General features: G+C 41.8%; 1 protein-coding gene across 1 annotated transcript in view; it reads left to right on the forward strand.

The window, feature by feature from the left end:
- The window catches only part of snx14 (sorting nexin 14), a 217,068-nt gene that overhangs the window by 25,116 nt on the left and 171,757 nt on the right, over window positions 1–20,195 (forward strand). Inside the window, exons 5-7 of the mRNA XM_060830993.1 lie at window positions 1,934–1,977; window positions 6,299–6,386; window positions 19,403–19,487. Of these exons, the coding sequence (XP_060686976.1) occupies window positions 1,934–1,977; window positions 6,299–6,386; window positions 19,403–19,487 (217 nt within the window). The remainder of the gene's footprint in view (window positions 1–1,933; window positions 1,978–6,298; window positions 6,387–19,402; window positions 19,488–20,195) is intronic.

Consider the following 20,195-nt stretch of genomic DNA (forward strand, 5'->3'; position numbering starts at 1 on the left):
ATACTAAACATTGTCTTCACTAACCTCTCTACCTGCAACTCTACCTCTAAGGAGCTATGAACCTGCAGTCCAAGGTCTCTTTGTTCAGCAACACTCCCGAGGATCTTATCATTAAGTGTATAAGTCCTGCTAAGATTTGCTTTCCCAAAATGCAGCACTCCACATTTATCTAAATTAACTCCATCTGCCACTTCTCAGCCCATTGGCGCATCTGATGAAGATCATGTTATGATCTGAGATAACCTTCTTCGCTATTCTCTACACCTCCAATTTTGGTGTAATCTGCAAGCTTACTAACTATATCTCTTATGCTCACATCCAAATCATTTTATATAAATGATGTAAAGTAGTGGACCCAGTACCACAATCCTTGTCGCACTCCATTGGTCACAGGCCTCCAGACTGAAAAACAACCCTCCACCACCACCTTCTGTCTTCTACCGTTGAGCCAGTCTGTATCCAAATGTCTAGTTCTCCCTGTATTCCATAAGATGGAACCTTGTTGAACGCCAGATAGGACACATCCACTGCTCTGCCCTCATCAATCCTCTTTGTTACTTCTTCAAAAAATTCAATCAAGTTTGTGAGACATGATTTCCCATGCACAAAGCCATGTTGACTATCCCTAATCAGTCCTTGCCTTTCAAAATACATGTACATCCTGTCCCTCAGATTAGATTAGATTACTTACAGTGTGGAAACAGGCCCTTCGGCCCAACAAGTCCACACCGACCCGCTGAAGCGCAACCCACCCATACCCCTACATATACCCCTTACCTAACACTAGGGGCAATTTAGCATGGCCAATTGACCTGACCTGCACATCTTTGGACTGTGGGAGGAAACCGGAGCACCCGGAGGAAACCCACGCAGACACGGGGAGAACGTGCAAACTCCACACAGTCAGTCGCCTGAGGCGGGAATTGAACCCAGGTCCTGGCGCTGTGAGGCAGCAGTGCTAACCACTGTGCCACCGTCCCTCCAACAGCTTGCCCATCACCAGCATCAGGCTCACTGGTCTATAGTTCCCTGGCTTGTCCTTACCACCTTTCTTAAACAGTTCATCCCTTTTTCCATATATCCTTTTTTGTCGCTTTCCTCCTTCAGAACGCCCTGTAGCTGTTCAATGATATTGCTGACTTTGGTACTGGGAAAACAGCCTATTACTCTGGAGTCTCTTTTGCAATCACCAAAATCTGGTCCCTTACAATTGAATTCCATACCACTCTTGCCCTCAGTATAGGTTTTTCTTTCCCTCTTTTGCAGCAGATGCCACATAGTTGGCTGTTATTGCTTTCCCCTGAAGTTATCTCCCCGAGCAGTATCAAAAATTTGTTTGAAAGCGGATGACCACAGGGGCTCCTGCTCTAACTGCCTTCCACTAACCTGCCTGGTGCTCACCCATGCCCTTTCTAGCTGTTCCGTCTGCACCTAAGGCCTGACCACCTCACTGAATGTGTTATCCATGACTTGTTAAGCATCACGAATGCTCTGCAGTGAATTCAACTGTAGCTGCAGCTCCGAAATGTGGTTCAACTGGACATCCTGCACATGTATTCACCAGGGACATCTGAAGTTCCTGTGATTTTCCTTGCACCACAGCGGGAGCATATGATGGTGTGAGCTCTGCTGTTGTAACTTCTTTTAACATTCTGAATAACATTCTTTTCCCAAAAAATAGCTCCTGTAAGAATACGGTTAACTTGCCTTACTCTATCTGTACTTCCCTTGCCCTATTTCACTTACTTATGTTGCTTTACTGTATTGATCCTGATTTTGACTTATTCCTATTGACTCTCTCTTCATCCCTTCTTCCTTAACATTTCCATAAAAAAGGGTTACTGTGTGAAATATATGCACGTACGTCAGCAATTCTAAATATGCTTGAGCAAAATCATGTTTTGTATTAAATGTAAAATTTTGCCTTCTGTAGATACTGGAGCTGGTGATTGAAAACTTTGTGCACCCTTGGTACAGGTAGGATATAATTCATTTGATTGGAATTTTATGAAATAAAATATTTTAAAGGCATTAATTTTGATAAAAATGTTTTCTGCTCCCGAAGCATATTATGTAAATTTAAATGTGCTACTTTTTGATTCAAAATTTTTTTTTATTCATCCGTGGTGTCACTGGCCAACATTTAAATGCCCATCCGCATTAATTGCCTATGAGAACATAGAACATTACATCGCAGTACAGGCCCTTCAGCCCTCGATGTTGCGCCGACCTGTCATACCAATCTGAAGCCCATCTAACCTACGCTATTCCATGTACGTCCATATGCTCGTCCAATGACAACTTAAATGTACTTAAATCCACTACCATTGCAGACAAAGCATTCCATACCCTTACTACTCTCTGAGTAAAGAAACTACGTCTGACATCTGTCCTATATCTATCACCCCTCAATGTAAAGCTATGCCCCCTCATGCTCGCCGTCACTATACTTGGAAAAAGACTCTCCCTGTCCACCCTATAAAAATATCTGATTATCTTCTATGTCTCTATTAAGTCACCTCTCAATCTTCTTATCTCCAACGAAAACAGCCTCAAATCCCTCAGCCTTTCTTCGTAAGACCTTCCCTCCATACCAGGCAATATCCTAGTAAATCTCCTCTGCACCCTTTCCAAAACTTACACTTTCTTCTTATAATGCAGTGACCAGAACTGTACACAATACTCAAGTGCGGCCGACCAGATTTTTGTACAGTTGCAGCATAACCTCATGGTTCTGGAATTTGATCCCTCTATTAATAAATGCTAAAACACTTTATGCCTTCTTTACAACCCTGTCAACTTGGGTGGCAACTTTCAAGGATCTGTGTACCTGGACACCGAGATCTCTCTGCTCATCTACACTACCAAGAATCTTACCATTAGCCCAGTACTTTGCATTCCGGGTACTCCGACCAAAGTGAATCACCTCACACTTGTCTGCATTAAACTCCATTTGCCCCCTCTCATCCCAGCTCTGCAGTTTATCTATGTCTCTGTAACCTACAACATCCTTTGCCACTATCCACAACTCCACCGACCATAGTGTCGTCTGCAAATTTACTAACCCACCCTTCTATGCCCTCATCCAGGTCGTTTATAAAAATGACAAACAGCAGTGGACCCCCATCAACCCAGTACACCACTAGTAACTGGACTCCAGGATGAACATTTTCCATCAATCACCACCCTCTGTCGTCTTTCAGCAAGCCAATTGCTGATCCAAACTGCTACATCTCCCACAATCCCATTCCTCCGCATTTTGTACAATGATGGTGGTTAGGTGCCTTCTTGAACTGCTGTAGGCGATGTGCTATAGGTAGACCCACAATGGCAGTAGGGAGGAAATTCCAGGATTTTGACCCAATGACAGTGAATGAACAGTGATGTATTTCCAAGTTAGCCTGGTGAGTAACTGGGAGGGGAAATTGTAGGTGGTGGTGTTTCTGCTGTCCTTGTCCTTGTAGGTGGAAGTGGTCGTAGGTTTGGAACTTGCTGTCTGATAATCCTTGGTGAATTCTTGCAATGTGTATTGTAGATAGTATATGTTGCTGCTACTGACCATTGATGTTGAAGGGACGAGTGGATATGGTGCCAATCAAGCAAGTTGATTTATCCTGGATGTTGTCAAGCTGCTTAAGTGTTGTTGCAGCTGCACTTATTCTGCCAACTGAGGAGTATTCCATCACATTCCTGACTTGTGCCTTGTAGGTGGTGGACAGACTTTTGGAGAGTCAGGAATTACTTATTGCAGTATTCCTAGCCTCAGAACGGCTCTTGTAGCTACTGTTTTTACATGATGAGTCTAGTTGAGTTTCTTGTCAGTGGTAACTCCCAGGATGTTACTATTATAGTGGGAGATTCAGACCACCGTTGAATGCTATGAGCAATGGTTATGACTGGAGTTGGTCATAGCCAAGCCAAGGGGACATAAATTTAAGGTGAAGGGTGGAAGGTATGGGGGGGGGGGATGTCAGGGCTGGGTTCTTTACCCAGAGAGTGGTGGGGGCATGGAATGCGCACTGCCTGTGGGAGTGGCAGAGTCTGAATCATTGGTGACCTTGGATAGGTACATGGATAGGTGCTTAATCTAGGATAAATGTTCGGCACAACATGAAGGGTCTGTTCTGTGCTGTATTGTTCTATGTTCTATTTGTGTTGTCCAAATGTCAGTCTTGCGTCTGTGGTCAGCAAAGCTTTGGAAAGAATTCTGATGGATAGGATTTATGACTATTTGGCAAAGCATAGTGTGATTAAAGGCAGTCAGCATGGCTTTGTGAGGAGTAGTTCATGCCTCACAAATCTTATTGGGTTCTTTGAGGAGGTGTCAAGACAGGTCGACGACGGTCGAGCAGTGGATGTGGTGTATGTGGACTTCAGGAAGGCGTTTGTTAAGGTTCCCCATGGTAGGCTTGCTCATAAAGTCAGGAAGTATGGGATACAGGGAGATTTGGCTATCTGGATTCAGAATTGTCTGGCTTGCAGAAGGCAGAGAGTGGTTGTGGATGGAAAGTATTTTGCCTGGAGGTCAGTGTTGAGTGGGGTCCCGCAGGGCTTTGTTCTTGGGCCTCTGCTTTTTGTAATTTTTATAAATGGAGGAGGTGGTTGAGGGGTGGGTTAATAAATTTGCAGATGACACAAAGGTTGTGAGTGTCATCGATAGTATAGAGGGCTGCTGCAGTGCGACATAAACAGGATGCAGAGCAGGGCTGAGAAATGGCTGATGCAGTTCAACCTGGATAAATGCGAAGTGATGCATTTTGGAAGGTCGAACTCGAATGCTGAATATTGGATTAAAGACAGGATTCTTGGCAGTGTGGAGGAACAGAGGGAACTGGGTGTGCAAGTACGTAGATCCCTCAAAGTTGCCACCCAAGTGGATAGGGTTGTTAAGTAAGCATATGTGGTGTTTTGGCTTTCATTAATAGGGGGATTGAGTTTAAGAGCTGTGAGGTTTTGCTACAGCTCTACAAGTCCCTGGTGAGATCATACTTGGAATAGTGTGTCCAGTCCTGGTCGCCCTATTTTCTGAAAGATACAGAGGCTTTGGAGAGGCTGCAAAAAAGGTTTACCAGGATGCTGCCTGAACTGGAGGGCTTGCCTTATGAAGAAAGATTGAATAAATTCGTACTTTTCTCTCTGGAGAGAAGGAGGAAGAGAGGAGATCTCATCGAGGTGTACAAAATAATGAGTGGAATAGATAGTCAATAGCCAGAGACTTTTTCCCCAGGGCAGGATTGACTGGTGCGATGAGTCATAGTTTGAAGATATTAAGAGGAAAGTATAAAGGAGACGTCAGAGGTAGGTTCTTTATGCAGAGAGTATTGAATGCGTGGAATGTGATGCCAGATGTGGCGGTGGAAGCAGAGTCATTGGGGACATTTAAGCGACTGCTGGACATACACACGGATAGCAGTGAGTTGAGGGGTGCGTAGGTTAAGTTATTATATTTTACATTAGGATTAAACCTCGGCACAACATCGTGGGCCAAAGGGCCTGTTCTGTGCTGTGCTTTTCGATGTTCTTTTTTCTATGTTCCTTGCAGATTTTCAGCCCAAGCCTGGGTATTGTCCAGATTTTGTTTTATTCGAACATGGATTGTTTTAGTATCAGAGGAGTTGCAAATGGTGCTTGTATTGTCCTCAAGATAGATTCATTATTGTCCTGAAGTACTTTATAATTTTACTATTTAACACATCATGGATTATGTTTCATAATTCATATCATGATTTTACTTTATGGATTCTTCTAGGCAGTTTATTGGCAATGCAGATTTTTAAAAAATGTTTGTGAGCATGGATATTTGGTGAAAGATTGCATATGTGATAACTCAGAAATGGGAACAGTGGTTTAGGACTTTGAAAGTAGTGGCTGAATCAATGAATGTGCCAACCCATTGGCTGTGTGAATTCTGCTGTAACTGTTGATTGCACCAGAGATCTGCAGGAGTTTAGGGTAAAATGCCTAACGATGATCGAGACACACCTTTGCTTATTCTGCAAAGCAAAGGGGAATACACTGCAGGAAACAGTCACTTTTTGTTTCTTAGTAATTGACCTAACCATGGTTGGAAAGCTTGCTCATGAAGGAACCAAGAGTGCAGCTATCAGTTTGTCTATATACAGTCAATCATGATAGCCATTTGGAGGTTTGCTGCTGTGCACAGTGAATGTAAATCCAATTTTTATTTCAAAATTACAATGACATCCATTGATTTGAATGTCTGTGGATCCAGTGTTTAGCTTAAAATTTCCAATTTTATTCAAACTTTGTTTTAAGAGCCCTCTTTATGGTTTTGCAGGGACTTGACTGATGATGAAGCCTTTATTGACGAACTAAGAGTAACTTTGCACTTCTTTGCGGCTGTTCTAGTCCGCCGAGCACAGAAGGTGAGAAAGAATCAAAATCTCTAGTACCAAGCTGCAAATGGATATCTATTTAAAGAGGCTTGAAACTATTTTTCTATTGACTGCCACAGTTGGATCTCTCCAGAAGTACACACTGCAGTAAAATTAAACAAAAACCGAATTAGTAGATGTGATGTTCCAAAGGGACATTCTAAAAGGATGCATAAGATTTGATTTTGTTTCACAAAGCAGTGCAGAAACAAAGTGCTGAAGTATGATATGGAACTTGGATCACGTTGCAAGGAGTATGTTTAAAACTGTGACTGTATTGAAGTCTCCATATAATCGCTAAATTAAGATTAGATTAGATTAGATTACTTAATGTGGAAACAGGCCCTTCGGCCCAACAAGTCCACACTGACCCACCGAAGCACAACCCACCCATACCCCTACATTTATCCCTTACCTAACACTACGGGCAATTTAGCATGGCCAATTCACCTGACCCGCACATCTTTGGACTGTGGGAGGAAACTGGAGCACCCGGAGGAACCCCACGCAAACACGGGGAGAATGTGCAAACTCCACACAGTCAGTCGCCTGAGTCGGGAATTGAACCCGGGTGTCAGGCGCTGTGAGGCAGCAGTGCTAACCACTGTGCCACCGTGCCGCCCACGGTGTTAAGTTCTTAGGTACTGACTAACGTGCTAAAACTGCACTGAATGTAATATTGTTCGTGTTTTTGTTGGTCTGCATAGCTATGATGGAACTTCTGTGACAGCCAAATATGGAAGTATTGTCTCAGTTTTGATTTCATAGAATCATAGAACCCCGTCCAGTGTGAAACAGGCTATTCAGCCCATGGCGTGCACACCGAGCCTCTGAAGAGCAATCCATCCAGACTCATCCCCCAGCCCTGACCCTGTAACCCTGCATTTCCCACGGCTAATCCACCTAATCTGCATATTCCTATACACTATGGGCAATTTAGCATGGCCAATCCGCCTAACCTACACATCTTTGAACTGTGAGGGGGAACCGGAGCACCTGAAGGAAACCCATGTAACATGGAGACAATGTGCAAACTCCACACAGTCACCCAAGGCAAGAATTGAACCCAGTCTGTGGCGCTGTGAGGCAGCAGTACTAACCACTGAGCCACCATGCTGATTGAATGAACTACAGTGTGCTGTGATGCCTTCAGTTGGGTCACAATGAGCCTCAGCACATCAAGGAAAGTGAAGTCCGAGAAAATCAGTTCTTTATGTCTAATCCCTCTCCAGTCTGCATCTCTTTCTCTGCTGCATTCGGACAAGAGGCCATAGGCAAGCAAAGTGAAAAATCAGTAGAAATCTTGTTTGTAAAGGTTTATTTCAAGAAATTATATTGCAGGAGTCTGAAAAGCTTTCTGGGAAACAAGCAAAAGGACCTAATGGAATAATAACCCCTTGTCTGAAAGCTATTGGCAAAACTTTGTGGATGAATTGAAGTTAAATCTTTCAGATGATTGGTTGCACCCATTTTGCCAGCTTGACCTTTGCTGTCAGTTTGAACTTGCTCTGTATGAAGCTGAAAGGCTGGTCTTTCATACCAAGTAAGCAGACGTCCAGTGCCCTAATTTTCATTTATTTCACTCTGAGGGTTACTGGAAGCTATAGCCAGGATAGAGCATTGAAAATAGTTTTGTCACTAAATTGCTGAGGACTGTATGGGTGGCAGTCGACTGTTTGTGACTGTCTTACAGCTAGTGACTTGGACCTTTCGATCTGTCATTGAAAAAGTGACTTCCTCCTCTTGTCTGCTGAACCAGGTCAATGTGCACAGAAATGACAAAACATCTGTAGTACACTGTCTAGAATTATTGTGTAGACCAAAGTCATTGCCTTCAGTCGCTGTCACAAACTTTCTTCCTTAATCATCAATCCTTTCCCTATTAGTTATCTGAGCCTGAACCAATTTTCTGATTGCCTATCATGTTTGACCCTGAGATGAAGTTCTGACATAAGTTGCACCATTCCACATCTGCAACATTGCCCAACATCTCCATTACCTCGGCACATCTGCATTTACTGCCTTTAGACTATTTTAATCTTCTCCTGCCCAGCATCCCACATTCTACCTTTTGCACACTTGGTCATCCAGATTTCTGCCCTTGTCCTAACTTGTGCCAAGCCTCATTCGCCTGTGATCACTTACCTAAGCCATTTTGTTAAATTTTCATTTTTAGTTAAAGTTCCTCTATGGGCTCATCTCTCCCTAAAACTGTGATCTTCTTTAGTATCATTCAAAGTACCTGTGCTTCTCCAAATCTGGTATCTTAGAGTCAAACCGATCTATAGCACAAAAACTGATCCTTCGGCCCATTGTTTTGATGAACTCAAGCCCAATCACATAACAATCGTAGTTCTATGCTACAGCACTTAGTCCACAGCTTTGTATGCCTTGACCTCACAAGTGTACACCTGAATACGTAAATGTAATGATGGTTTCTGCCTCTTACTGCCCTTCTAAGCAGCAAGTTACAGAAATTTCTAATTTAAGTTGTCATATGATTGATTACCATTATTTTAGTTGCCAAGCCTTCAGCTCTACAAACTCTTTGCAAAAGCTTCCTTGTGCCTCTTCTCTTCTTCTTTGACCCAAGTGTTTGGCTATCTGCTGTATTGCACCTTCATGTGCTCAGTGTCAAAACTCTTTAGTTGTGTTCTTGAGAACCATTTTGGAGATGTTTTACTCCGTTAAAGACACAATTTAAATGCAGTTTATCTTCTCTGTTTTCATAATTTCCTATGGATTTGGAATTAGAATAGTTGTTTTTTAACAGACATTGATATGATAGGTTGAAGGTCTTATATCTGTGCTGTTGATTTGTGACCTGCAGACCCCTCCCCATAATAGTGCCCTCTTGTGCCTGTAGATCACTTTATCTGCATAAATGTGCTTTCACTGTACCCGCAGACATTTAGCTCCACATTAGTACCCTCTTGTCTTTGTGAGTGCCCAGATCCATGTCACGGATCTGGGCAGCACGGTGGTTGGCACTGCTGCCTCACAGCGCCAGAGACCCGGGTTCAATTCTGGACTCAGGAGTTTGCACATTCTCCCCATGTCTGCGTGGGTTTCCTCCAGGTGCTCCGGTTTCCTCCCACAGTCCAAAGATGTGCAGGTCAGGTGAATTGGCCATGCTAAATTGCCCGTAGTGTTAGGTAAAAGGGGTAATTGTAGAGGAATGGGTGGGTTGCGCTTCGACGGGTCGGTGTGGACTTGTTGGGCCGAAGGGCCTGTTTCCACACTGTAAGTAATCTAATCTAATCTAAAAAAAAGCTCCTCACCTGTATCTACAAACTCCTTCACTCCTCACTCCAGCATACTTTCTGATGCTGGATTTGTGGAATTTCTTTTACGTTAATGCTCTGTCTCACTTCTGCATTATACTTTTCCTGACTATTCCTGCAGGCACCTGTCCTGCGCCAAATTGTTTTGCTCTACATGAAGCTCATTGCCTCCATTAAGGCTCATCAACACTTTGTCAGCCCTGGCTTTACCTGCATGATGCTTCCACTGTGCCAACAGATTCCAATCTTTCTGTTATTTTCCTCCTCTCTGTTTATGGTCTCATGAAACCACTGGCTCTGTAGCAATTCAGAAGCAAAATTCCACAGTTACTGCAAATAATAAATTATAAAAAAAGTGCTGGAAACACGCAATAGATCAGACCGCAACTGCAAATCGAAAATTCTTAACATTTCACCTTAATGTTCTTTTTTTTAGCATTTTGTTTGTTTTCAATACATCTCAGCGTTAATGGTTTTTCCTGTACCTGTGGAACATTTCAAAAATGAGCTAAGGAAAAGCCAGGGAGCTATAGACCAGTGAGCCTGATGTCAGTGTTGGATAAGTTTTTGGATGGGAATCAGAGGGATAGGATTTGCATGTATTTTGAAGGCAAGAGATCATCAATGTGACTTTGTGCATGGGAAACAGTGTCTCATTAACTTGAATATTTTGAAGAAGTGACTAAGAAAATTGATGAAGACAGAGCAATGGACTCCAGTAAGGTGTTTGACAAAGTTCCTCATGGTAGACTGGTTAGTAAGGTTACATCATATGGAATACAAAATTGGCTTGAGGGTAGGAAACAGGGTGGTGGTGCAAGATTGCTTTTCGGACTGGAGGCCTGTGACCAGTGGTGTGCTATAAGGTTTAGTGCTTGGTCCAGTGCTTTTTTGTCATTTATATAAATGATTTGGATGTGAATATAGGACGTACGGTTAATAAGTTTGCAGCTGACACCAAAATCAGTGGTGTAGTGTACAGCAAAGTTTATCTCAGATATAATGGGATCTTGATCAGATGGGGAAAAGAGCTGAAGAGTGGCAGTTGGAATTTATTTTAGATAAATGTGAGATGTTGCATTTTGGTTGGGCAAATCAGGGCAGGAATTATACAATTAATGGTAAGGTCCTGGAGAATGTTGCCATACTTTGGGGTCCAGGTTCTTAGTTCCTTGAAAGTGGGAGTTGTAGGTAGACAGGGTGATGAAGAAGGCATTTGGTATGCTTGTCTTTATTGGTTCATTGCATTGAGTATAGGAGTTCGGAGGTCATGGTGCAGGTATACAGGACATTGGTTAAGCCACTTTTGGAATACTGCATTCAATTCTGGTCTCCCTGCTAATTGAAGGATGTTGTGAAACTTGAGAGGGTTCAGAAAAGATTTACAGGGATGTTCCCAGGGTTGGAGGGTTTGAGTTATAGGGAGAGACTGAATAGGTTGGGGCAATTTTCTCTGGAGTGTTGGAAGCTGAGGGATGACGTTATAGAAATATATAAAATCATGAGGAACATGATAGGTAAATGGCCAAAGTTTTTTCCCCAGGGTAGGAGAGTCCAAAATTAGAGGACATAGTTTTAAGGTGAGGGGGGTAAGATTTAAAAGGGACCTAAGAGGCAGCGTTTCATGCAGAGAGTGGTATTGTGCCTGCACTAATTCTGTTACCCAGTGCCAATCTTCTGCCTTTACCTAAACTCCTGCACACCATTTCTATATAAATAACCATGCAATTCCCTCTTATGTGCCTCATTGAACTTGCCTCCATATTCCCAGGCAGGCATTCCATACTTGAACTACTCACTGTGTGAAAGAATTATTTACACCACTGTTGCTTCATATCAAATTCACTTTAAATTTGTGCTCCTCATTGTTTATTCTTTTGATTGTGAACAACATCTCTCTGTCAGCCCACTTGTGATTTTGAAAGCCCTTTCAAATCTCCCCTCGGCCACCTTCTCTAGAAGGAGATCAGTCCCACTTAATTTATTCTCATAACTGAAATTTCTCATTCTTGGAACCATTCTTGTAAATTGTTTCGCACACACTCAAGTATGTTCACATCTCTGCTGTAATGTGGCACCCACAGCTGTGCACAGCGTTCCAGCTGGGGTCTAACACATGTCTTGTACAAGTCCCACATAGCTTCCTGCTCTGATACTCTGTCTTTATTAATAAAGTTGAGAATTCCAGTTTGACTGTTCTTTTCACCTGTCCTGCCATCTTCAATGATCAGTGCCCATTTACATCTGGGTGTCTCTGCTCGTGCACCCACTTTAGAATTGTACCCCTTATTTTGTATTGTCTTTCAACATTCTTCTATCCAAATTCATCAGCTCACACATGTGTATTGAACCTCATCTGCCACCTGTCTGGGCACACCAGCACCTTGTCAATATCCTTTTGATCTATTAAGGGTTAATAAATGTAACTCGCATGAAGGTTTTGCTCAAATATTGACAAAATATTTTGTTTCTGAAATGATTTCAAATGTTGCTTTTTCTATCCAAACATGACTGCATTCACTCTTGACCATGATGCATGACAAAATAGGATCCATAATTTGGATCTTAACATGTGCAATTCAGGTTGTGAATTGTGCCTTAATGAGCAAGAGTACATCAGTGGTCAAGCACCTCTTCTATGCATCATACGCATCTTTTGCTTTGTGTCATTCCCATTTCAATTTTTTTTTCTTTGGGGGACATGAAAAAAAAACACTGGCAGGTAAGATTGTGGAGAATCCCAAGATATTGTACAAGTGTATTATAAGTAACAGAATAACCAGAGAAAGAATAGATCCATTAGGGACCAAGGGGACAATTTTTGCATGGATCTCGAGGACATTAGTAGGGCGTACTTCACATCTCTTTTTATGGGACTTTGTTGAAAGTCTTTTGAAATTAATCTCATCCACTGTCTCTGCCTGATCAACTCTTAGTTACATCTTCAGAACAATTCTGTAGATTTGTCAAGTGTAATTTCCTTTTTGTAAATCCATGCTGACTGTGTCTGATTCTACCACTGTTTTCTAAGTATTCTGCTATAAAATCCTTGATAATGGACTTCAGTGTTTTCACCGCTACTGACTTCTAACTTGATGTTCTATAATTCCGTTTTTTCTCTTCCTCCCCTTAAATAGTGGGCTTACATTAGCTACCTTCAAATCTGTAGGAACTGATCCAGAGTCAAAAGAATCTTCAAAGATGACTACCAGGATGTTGTTTAGGATGGAGCAGTTTAGCTATGAAAAGGGACTGGATAAAGTTGGTTGTTTACATTGGAGCTGATTGAGGAGCATGGACAGGGTGGATAGGAAGCAACTGTTTCCCTTCGTTGAAAACAATTGCAGATTTTATTAATAGAACTTAAATTTCACCAGCTGCAATAGTGGGATTTGATTGTCTCTCCCAGAGGTTTACCTAGGCCTCTAGCTTACTAGTCCTCTGACATTACTACACTGCCACCAACACCCCTGAGTGTGCACACTTGAGATTCCTGATGAAGGGCTTATGCCCAAAACATTGACTCTCCTGCTGCTTGGGTGTTGTCTGACCTGTTGTGCTTTTCCAGCACCACACTCTCGACTCTGATCTCCAGCATTCGCAGTCCTCACTTTCTCCTTCCTGAACACTTGAGAAGCCAAGGTGAAATTCATTATCTTGATTAAAGAATATTTGGGGGGGGATCCAAGATGGCGGCGACCCAGCAAGACTGAGTCCACAGTGCTCTACCCAAAACTTGGGAAAAGTGGGCTATCCACCCCCACCACACTCACTAAACCATTTATAATAGTTGTTAACCTTAAATAGTTACCTATTAGTACATTTAAATAGTCTAATACTAGCTGGAAAATGAGTAAAGGGAAGGGAACAGGCGGCTCTAAGAAAGCAGGGACCCCTCCCCCACCCTCTCCCTCTTCATCTGCAACAAAGGTGTCTTCAGCTACTTCAGGAGATTTACCAATGAAGATGAGCTTTGAGGAGATGTTTGCCAGGTGGGAGGCGAAGATTGATGCTTTTATCGATGAGTCTCGGCAGAGCAGAGAAGCACTATCAGCCGAGCTGCAGAAGCAGGGCAGAGACATTCAGGAATTGGAGTGCCGAGTCAGAGAGGTGGAGTCGAAGGCCGCAGCCTCAGAGACTGGGATAAAATCAACAGCCGACCACATCCGTTTTCTCGAGAATCGAGTCCTGAACCTAGAAAACCACATTGATGACCTCGAAAATCGATGTCGTAGAAAACATATTCGGTTGTTGGGCCTGCCCGAACAGGAAGAGGGAGGTCAGCTGACAGCATTCTTAGAGCATTGGCTGCCACAACTTTTAAATCTGCATAATGGATCAGGCCAGGTAAGGGTAGAATGGGCCTACCGGGTCACAGTACGTGGGCCCGGCTCAACCCAGCGCCCACGCCCGGTCCTGTTCCAGCTGCAGAGCTATAGGGAGAGGCAGATGCTCCTGGAAGCCTCAAGAAATCTGGGAAAAGATCCCCAAGCTATGACCCACAAAGGATCCAGGATCATGCTGTTCCAGGACTTCTCCCCAGCTTTGGTCCGAAAGAGGAAGGCATTCGATGAGGCGAAGAAGCATTTAAGGGACTTAAATATCCAGTACTCCTTACGATATCCAGCGACGCTACGCCTTAGCCACGAAGGATCCATATATAACTTCGGATCACCGGAGAAGGCTAAGGAATTCTTGGACTCTCTTAAATAAACTGTAAGAGATTGTGGACGCTGGTCTGCCTTTCCCATTATTTTGGTTTACATCCCTTCATCTTTTCTTATCTTTCCCCCTATGTGTGTACGTTTGGTTAATGTTGATGGGGAGAGGTGGTTACCTTATTCTGTTTTACTTCTGTTTTTAGGAGCAGGGTTGTTTTTCTTTCCCCTGTTATTTTGTGGTATTATATTTAAGTATTACATGTTGAGATTGTAATCTTATAGTTATATATGGTATTAATATTCCCAAATATATTTAGATGTGGGTGTGGGTGGGGGTGGGGTGTTCACTGTTAACTCTAGCTTTATATTATATTTGAATTCTCCTCATTTTATTGAGGAACACCTGGGTCAAGGGTGGGGCACTGATTGGAAGAGGGTAAGATGGACTGTGGGAGACGAAGTGACGCTCCCTGGGAATAAGGGAGAAAATCTCCAATTCGGAATGTTTTATATTTTTTATACTTAGAAAGAGTTTTTTGTTATATTGTTTTGAGTGTATCAGAGAATCTTTACTTTTGTAAATCTTGTATGCTCCATGCTCGGGATGTTCTAGATAGGGTTTCCCCTCCCGAGGGGTCTCAGATCTGTCCAGATGATTATGGCTGAACAGTCGGTTAAGTGGTGCACCTGGAATGTCAGGGGGAGTAATTCGCCAGTTAAAAGGAAGAAAATATTATCAAATCTTAAGAAGGAGAGAGTTGATATAGCTCTCCTACAGGAGACACACCTGTCGGATAAAGAACACTTAAAATTACGACAGGGCGGATTTGATCAGGCCTTTTTTTCCTCTTTTAATTCAAAAAGCAGGGGAGTCGTTATCCTTGTCCGGAAGAACTTCCCTTTGAAAATTCTAAATCAGATAAAAGACGAATCTGGACGATATATTTTGATTAAAGCCCTCATAAATGGAGAGGAATATGGGATCTTAAATGTATACTGCCCCCCGGCACACCCCTTTAAATTCATAACGGAAGCTTTTTCAAAACTGATGGCCTTTGGTGCCCGTCATACAATTATAGGGGGAGACTTTAATTGTATTATGGATCCGGAAATAGACAGGATTCCCAAGAGTGCCGCTGGAGTATCTCCCAGATCTAGACAACTGGCGGACCTGAATAAAGAATTAGGATTGGTAGATGTATGGAGATGTCTCCATCCACAGGGTAGAGATTTTTCTTTCTACTCTAATCCACATAAATGTCACACAAGAATTGATATGTTTTTTGCCCCATCGATTTTTCTAAACTCTATAGCAACCTGTAAAATAGGTACTATAGCAATCTCTGACCATGCCGCTGTATACATGGAAACTAAGGTAAAGAACAATGGGACATCTGCTCGGCATTGGCGTATGGACCCCTTCCTGATAAAAGATAGCAAATTTTTAAAGTACTTCTCCCAAGAACTTAAAACTTTTTAAGAAATTAATACTGGTACGGCTAGCAATCCGTCAATGATGTGGGAGACCATCAAAGCTTATGCACGAGGTTTGATCATCTCCTATTCAGCGACCCAGAGGAAAATGAAGGGAGAGCAACAGCGTCTGCTCGAAGCTCGCCTAAAAGCAGCCGAAACAGCATACGCTGATAGACCTTCTATCACAAAATTGCAGAGGATTACAGCTCTTAGGACAGCTTTAAACACCGCGCTTACTCAAACGGCTAAAAGGGAAATATTATTTGCGAAACAAAGATTATATGAATATGGCGACAAACCGGGTAGATACTTAGCATTTCTTGCAAAGAAAAAGAAAGCCCCTCAAACTATTCCGACCATCAAGGAAAGTACAGGTACCCTGACTCATGATCATAAAAAGATCAATGCGACCTTTAAAGAATTTTATTCTGAACTATATAGATCGCAGGATTGTGAAGATAGGATTAGGAGGATGCAGTCACTTTTTAAAAATTTGACCTTCCCGGGCCTGACTCCGGAACAGGTGTCGGCCCTAAATACCCCTTTAACAGTCCAAGAAATACTTGAGGCAATTAGGCAACTTCAGAGCGGAAAAGCACCGGGCCCAGATGGTTTTCAAGCTGAATTCTATAAAGAATTTACAGGAATATTGGTTGACCCACTTATGGATATGTATAATTTTGCGCATAGTCAGGTCTGTCTCCCGCCCACGCTGAAAGAAGCAAATATTTCTCTTATCCTCAAAAAAGGAAAAGACCCAGAAGATTGTGCATCTTACAGACCAATATCCTTACTAAATGTAGACTTTAAAATTCTCTCAAAAATGTTAGCACTAAGACTAGAAAGGGTACTGCCATATATTATAAAGGAGGACCAGACGGGATTTATTAAGGGCCGCAGATCATCCAATAATATCAGAAGGGTCTTGAATATGATCCAAGCCTGTCATCAGGGAAAGATACCAGGAGTAGTAATTTCATTGGATGCGGAAAAGGCATTTGATAGGGTTGAATGGTCATATTTATTTTACACATTGGAAAGGTTTGGCGTTGGACAGGTGTTTACCAAATGGGTTTCAACATTGTATAATGACCCCAAAGCAGCTGTTATTACTAATGGGTTAAGATCGGATGGCTTCAGTGTGGGTAGGGGCTGCCGTCAAGGATGTCCTCTCTCACCATTGTTGTTTACACTGATAATCGAACCATTAGCAGAAGCCATCCGGACTGATCCTAATATAACGGCCCCGAGGATTGGTACAGGTAAACACAAAATTCCCCTCTATGCAGATGACGTTCTCTTATTCCTCAGTAATCCTTTAATGTCAGTGCCTCGTCTAATTCAAGTTATTAATACATTTAGTGCATTCTCAGGCTATAAAATTAATTTTTCAAAATCGGAAGCCATGCCAATGGGTGGTCTGGCTATGATACCCCACTTAATGGACGGATCCCCTTTTCCCTTCCGTTGGTCCCTGGAGGGCTTCTTATATTTAGGTATTTTTATCACGCCAGTATTTGATCAGCTGTATAGGGCTAATTTTGTACAATTAATGGAAAGGATAAGGCAGGACCTCCAGCGATGGAGAGACCTTCCGACTTCCTGGCTAGGGAGAATAGCATTAATTAAAATGAATGTTCTGCCCCGTCTCTTATATCCTATGAGAATGCTCCCGCTGATGCTGCCAAGGCTAGCCCTACGTAAATTATATGGCTGGTTGGGCTCCTTTATTTGGAACCATAGACGGCCCCTTATTAAGCTGAAGAAGCTACAGCTTCCACAGGCAAGGGGAGGACTGGACTTCCCAGACTTTAGGAAATATCAGTTAAGCTCCCTACTAAGTTACATAGCTGATTGGATTTCATCTGATCCACAATCAATTTGGCTGGATATCGAAGCCTCCAAAGTAAAATACCCACTTATTAACCTTTTATTTTCAGATAAGAGGAAAATCATTACAGACCACTGTAAAAATCCCATAATATTAAACACAATTAAGGCCTGGAATATAATGCGGCAGAATGAGGGTAACTCACATAAAACATCCCCCCATGCACCAAAAGTAGGCGCATGGGGATTCCAACCGGGAATTACAGATGCCACCTTTAAACTCTGGAGATCCAGGGGCATCTCATGCTTAGGGGACCTATTTAAAGATGGGATCCTGATGTCCTTTGAGCAGCTGCGTCTGAAATTCGGAATACCTAATGGGGATCTCTTTCGATACTTCCAAGTTCGAGATTATATACAGAGGAAGACTACATTAATAGATAGTCTTTATAAATCAGACAGAGAACGTAATGTCTTACGACCAGCGGGGGCATCCTCCGTTAGTACTATATACCATTTGCTACATGATGGAGTCTCAGGAGACATGGATGACCTGCTTAAAACATGGGAGCAGGACTTGGGGCTAGAAATCTCTGAGGATATGTGGAATGACATTTGGGAAAATGCTAGAAGAATTGCTATCTGTAACAGAACTCAGGCTATCCAACTAAAGATACTTCATAGGGCCCATATAGCTCCGGCTCGACTGGCAAAATTTAAGGCAGGAGCATCTCCAATGTGTCCTAAATGCAAAATAGAGGTGGGTACTCTTGTACATTGTTTGTGGACTTGTCAGAAAATCCGCAGATACTGGACTAAAGTGGCAAATACCCTGACAGAAATTTTAGGAACGGAAATTAGGGTGGACCCTGTATCTCTCCTTTTGGGCTTTTCGAACCTCTCATCTCTGGATATGCATGGGAAGAGACTATTTTCTATTCTCTCTTTCTGTGCAAGGAAAAATATTTTGGTGAACTGGGTGGCTGAGGGCCCCCCTGGACTTTCAAATTGGCACAGATTAATTATGGAATATATCCCCCTTGACTTCCTCACAAATATGGTGCACCGAAAGACTGAATTATTTTATAAAATATGGCAGCCCTTTTTGAATTATATAAATGCAGATATTTCGGCTATCCTAACAAGGGCTTTTATTTAGTGAAGATTTCAGACCGGGCTGCTCCGGGGCCCCTTGGGAGAGGAATCCTGCGCGAATACGGGTTTTATTATATTTGATGTTTATACATTCCGAGCATGTAAGAGACTTAGGTATACACTCTGGTTAGTTATAGGTTAGATTAGTAGAAAGTTGAGTTTTTTTTTCTTTCTTTTTTTCTTTTTTTGTTTTCTTTCTTTCTCTTTTCTTTGTTAAATTATGACTATTGTATATATGATTTAATTGTACATCAATGTTTGTATTTGAGAGTTTTGTTTATTTTTGTAAATTTGCAAAAATGTTAAATTTCAATAAAAATATCTACAAAAAAAAAGAATATTTGGTTAAAATGTGACGTAAGGTTGAAAAAACGCTTCTTTTTTCAACCTGAACATTTGAAGTTGTCTGAAGAGTTATGAGAAGTGTATCTGAACTGCTGACATGCCCTGTACACAAAGTTAATTTTATAAGTTATATAATAATAATGCAAAATCTTGGATGATGGTGCCTGGGGTGGAGCAGTTTAGCTTTGAAGAGGGGCTTGAAGTCCAGTTTTAAAATTGCTAAATTACTTTTCAGTTGTATTTGTCTTTTTATTAGATTGATGTTCCAGTCCTCGTAAACCAGAAATTGTTAAAAGCGGCAATGAAGCATATAGAAGTTATATCAAAAGCAAGGCAAAAAGGTATTAAAAATACATCTTTCTCTGAAAAGTTCATCTCTACAAGCAATGTACAGATTTTAAAATTTCGAATAGTATTGTTAGATGTCCTTGAATAGATTTCTAGAAGTTTTTTAAATTGTTAATTATTAGGTTAAAATTTCTGCAACTGTTATATTGTGTCCCATAACTGTTAACTATTTTTTGTTGTTCTCTATTGACAAGTTGGTTTCTTCACCATGATAGTAGTTTGTAATGTTTTGTCGACTGTTCTAATTCCAGAATTGACTGGATAGTTGTAATCTTAGAATCTCATTAGAGATAATCCTATTGACTGGCAACTGTCACATGATAGGCTTGTATATTGAATGGTTAGAACTTGATTAAATTTTTCTGAAAAAAAAGTACATGTCCATGGTCTTAAATTGTACCCAACATTAGATATGATTCTGTGATTGGACGACATTTACTAAATAATACCGAGTACACAAAGAATTATGCTGACAAGCTATTTAAAGTTCCATTAGGCTTGCAGTGTGGCACACAGATGATTTTAAGGGTGTTTGTGATCAGAGTTTCTAATATTGGCAGATGATGATTTGACACAGATTTTCTGATAGCTTGAGTTGAAGGAGTAACAGTTTAGATCTGAGATGTTAGTTAATTAGGCAAAGAAAGGATCCTTCACTTGTCCCGAAGCTGTTATGTGCAATGGAGAAGTAGAGGCGGTGC

The sequence above is a fragment of the Hemiscyllium ocellatum genome, chromosome 10 (assembly GCF_020745735.1).
Source record: "Hemiscyllium ocellatum isolate sHemOce1 chromosome 10, sHemOce1.pat.X.cur, whole genome shotgun sequence".
NCBI lineage: Eukaryota > Metazoa > Chordata > Chondrichthyes > Orectolobiformes > Hemiscylliidae > Hemiscyllium > Hemiscyllium ocellatum.